Source organism: Chanos chanos, chromosome 5 (genome assembly GCF_902362185.1).
Source record: "Chanos chanos chromosome 5, fChaCha1.1, whole genome shotgun sequence".
NCBI classification, from domain to species: Eukaryota; Metazoa; Chordata; class Actinopteri; order Gonorynchiformes; family Chanidae; genus Chanos; species Chanos chanos.
The window spans coordinates 53491227-53495227 of NC_044499.1; the positions used below are offsets into that span (position 1 = coordinate 53491227).

The following is a 4001-nucleotide window of genomic DNA, read 5'->3' on the forward strand; positions in this document are numbered from 1 at the left end:
AGCGTGTGGAATGGAAGAAGCTCGTGTACCGCAGCGGGGATTTTAGACGGTGGTACATTCCCCTGGGGATGGAGAACCATGCCAACCTCCACTCTGATTGAAATGTCTCTCATACACGTTTTTGGAATACAAAACCAGTGCACTAAACCAGACTAATTAACACTTAAAAGTAGAAAAAGAGAATACTTAGACTTATACTAGTCACAGTAACTAAAAATCACTAAGAGTAGACACACAGTCCCCAAACGGACAGTAGAAGTGTTCTTAATCAGCAAAGCATAAAATCCAAGTTAGCAAAGCAGAAAAGGCAAGGAGCTTGGGCGGATGTATTGGTTATTACAGCCGTGGACTAGAGGTTAGAGAACTGGGCTTGTGACCAAAAGGTTGCCGGTTCAATTCCTGGGACTGACATCCAAGGTTGTGTGCCCTTGGGCAAGGCACTTAATCCCAGCGCCCGGCGGGTGCAAGGAATGCTGCTCTCTGCTCCTGTGTCTGGTGTGTGTGCGTGCTCACTGGTGTGTAAGGATGGGTTAAATGCAGAGGACAAATCCACTGCTCACTGTTCATGGTGTGTGTGAGCAATCATTGGGATTTGTCTTCTTTTTAATAAAATGCAGGAAGTTGGGCTGCAGGGGCCCCAGTGCATTTATCTTGATCATGTACAACACCTCAGAGGCTCAGGGCCAGGACCTATAATTGGATCTACAAGGCACAAAATATCACACACACACACACACACACATACACACACACACACACACACACATACATTCTGGCATGTTACTGCAGGTTGGCTCTGTGAGTGACAGACAAAAATAGCTCTCTTTTTGGCTGGAGGGGAACAGCAGCCGCACTCACACATTTGAACGCGGTGATGTCGGCCTGACACAAGCTCCTTACAGACCTCAGAGGCGTCTGTTTCCCAGAGCCAGATTTACACACCAACAGGGCACAAGGCACATGCTTCCTAGGTTACCGGGACAATGAGTAATGTCTCCTGTACCCTCCCCCTGGCATCTCAGGGCTGAAGTATAAATGCAGCATGTATGTGAAGTGGATGACATCTGTTCCATTAAAGAGGAAGGAAGGAAGGTCTGGTAACCTTTACAAACCAGAAAAGATTCAACACAGGTCGTGAGCTGTATACCATTGACCATGAAGAGCCACAGTCAGGTAAATGTGTTTATTCAATGTTCTGCCTGGGTTTTTTCATTCACATAGCGTCGACATTTGCATTTCCTCATGTGTGTCTCTGCTTCTCTCACATTCAAGAAAACACTCGCAGAATACGAGCAGGACTTGAAAAGACAGAAAGACATTGCAAATTACAGGATGAAAAAACTGTCAGCAAAGAAAGCGGAAATCAAGGTAAGTCATGTTGGAATCCTTACAGAAATGGGATCCTGTGATGGAGTTCCATTATATATGTGAGGGTTAGAGAACACAGAATGTAACACTGATCAAGCACTCTGACAGCACACAGCAAAAACACACCTGAACAACAGAACTACAATCTGAAGAAATAACTGAACCGAATGAATGTGAATAATTGCAGTACTGTCACATGTACACAGTTAGAGAGAATATCACACATCTAATGTCTCCAGACTCTGTTTTTCTCCTCAGAACAAGACAGAAGCCCTGAAAGAAAAGATTAAGAAGAAGTATGAAGACATGAAGCGTGTGCTGGAGGAGGACATGAAGATCACCCTGACTCAGCTGGACATGGAGACCAAGGCCACGGAGACCAGCGTGGAGGACTCCATCGAGAGCTGCTTGCTCCTGGTTCAGGACCTCGAGCGCCGGCTGTGCGAGCTGTCGGCCCAGCGAGAGGAAGACGAGGAGCAGATATATGACAAGGTGCAGGAGCAGACGGATCTGATTGGCCGGTTTGATTTTTGAAACTATGAGCCTAGAGGTGTATGATTTCCCTGTTTCTCGTGACTCTGCTTAACACGGTCCAACATATGACCTCTCCAACAGCTTCTCTCTCGTCTTTTCACACAGAACACGGAGGAAGAAGAGAGGTGAGTGTGTGTTCCAAAACAATGAGCAGGTGAACTCTCAAAGTGACGGCTTCATCACCAAAGACACCTGGAAAAGGCTGAGGGCAGATTTGCTAAGATGATTTGCATGTAAACAATAGTTGCATAAGCAAAATCAGTATAACCGGCCAGTGCAGCGAATAGGCTGATAACATAACTTGTGCTATGTGTTTAGTGAACATAGTCTCTAGTGTTTGTATACTTATATAGGCCTGGGTGTTGGCTCTGTTCTCTAGACTGGAACACAGTGCGAAATGGAATATCTACATGTCATTTTTGTTACCAGGAGGAATTTTTCTATTTTTTACTGACTGCGGATATTTCTTGAGATGACCTCAGATCAGCAGCTTGTAAATTTAGTCTGTCCGCAGACTGTGTTTGTTGATGCAGGAAGAGAACTTCTAAATTTAGAAGGAAATGAAATATTATTAATCATTACTGATATTAAGTATTATTTGAATTTCTGTCATACCATTGAAGTATTTGTCTGTTGCCAACACTGCCCATAGGTTTTTCAAGCAGCATGTACATTTTGGTTTGTCCCTTCACAGGATAACGGAGGTTTTAAAGCAGACTGATCCAGACCTGATCCAGACGGATGACTTTAAAAATAATCAACTGCTGAGTTTAACCATCAACCTGCTCCTCTTCATTCGCTCTCAGGTTCCTGTCTCAAAGAAACTGCTCCAGAGCTGTGAGCTTTCCTTTTGACGGTGTTACTATTACAAAGATTATAGTCACAAAATATCTATCTATCTATCTATCTATCTATCTATCTATCTATCTATCTATCTATCTATCTATCTATCTGTCTGTCTGTCTGTCTGTCTGTCTGTCTATCTATCTATCTATCCATCTGCTTTTTGTCAGATGCAACAGAGGTGCTTTTGGATCCTGACTCCGCCCACCCAAAGCTGATCATTTCCCCGTCAGGTGACTCGGTGACGTACACGGACACCTGGCAGGATGTACCTGATAACCCGTCTCGTTTTGACACGACACTCAATGTCGTGAGCTGCCAGGGGTTCGGCGAGGGCCGCAGCTACTGGGAGGTGCAGGTCAGTGGCAAGACGTACTGGGAACTGGGCCTGACCTACCCCAACATTCCCAGGAAGGGCCGCGAAGAGGACTGCTGGCTGGGCCGCGGCCCTGAGTCATGGTGCGTGGAGTATTTTAACGGCGCCTACACGGCCTGGCACAATGGGGTGCCCCACGAGTTGACGCATGTCTCTGGGAGAAATTTCCAGCGCATTGGGGTGTTTTCCAGCTCTGAGGGGGGTCTGGTCTGTTTTTTGGGGGCTGACACGATGACACCACTCTACAGTTTCTGTGCAGGGACCTTCAGTGACGTTCTCTATCAAGCTGTCTGTCCGGGTCATGACAACCAGGGGACCAACTGGACACCCCTGCTGATCTGTGATGCCTCCAGGTTCGTACCCATACTTTGATGGGTGCTGTGCGGAGGGAGCAGACAGGCTTGATGGGTGCTGTGTGGAGGGAGCAGACAGGCTTGATGGGTGCTGTGCGGAGGGAGCAGACAGGCTTGATGGGTGCTGTGCGGAGGGAGCAGACAGGCTTGATGGGTGCTGTGCGGAGGGAGCAGACAGGCTTGATGGGTGCTGTGTGGAGGGAGCAGACAGGCTTGATGGGTGCTGTGTGGAGGGAGCAGACAGGCTTGATGGGTGCTGTGTGGAGGGAGCAGACAGACAGGCTTGGGGAAGTCTGGGCAGAGCATCTGAGGAGTCTGGGTGTGTGTTTTTCAGAAACGGAATTTGTAAAACAAAGTAACACTTCACTGAACTGTTCAGACACCAGTTTCTTCTTCCCCAAAGGCAAGAGAGCAATAGATAGCCACTTTACAGAAGGACAGGTACACTCATAGCTGACGAACACTGTGGAACATAAAAGAAAAGATTTAGAGAAATGTATGGTTCACAGCAATCAAAGTAAAACAAA

General features: G+C 46.8%; 1 protein-coding gene across 1 annotated transcript; it reads left to right on the top strand.

Moving 5' to 3' along the window:
• Nucleotides 1-1155: 1155 nt before the first annotated feature.
• Nucleotides 1156-3493, top strand: LOC115812696 (probable E3 ubiquitin-protein ligase TRIML1). Its single transcript, XM_030775182.1, has 6 exons — nt 1156-1173; nt 1273-1368; nt 1627-1860; nt 2017-2027; nt 2597-2739; nt 2916-3493. The coding sequence occupies exons 1-6, from the start codon at nt 1156-1158 to the stop codon at nt 3491-3493; spliced, it is 1080 nt and encodes a 359-aa protein (XP_030631042.1).
• The last annotated feature ends 508 nt before the right edge of the window (nt 3494-4001 follow it).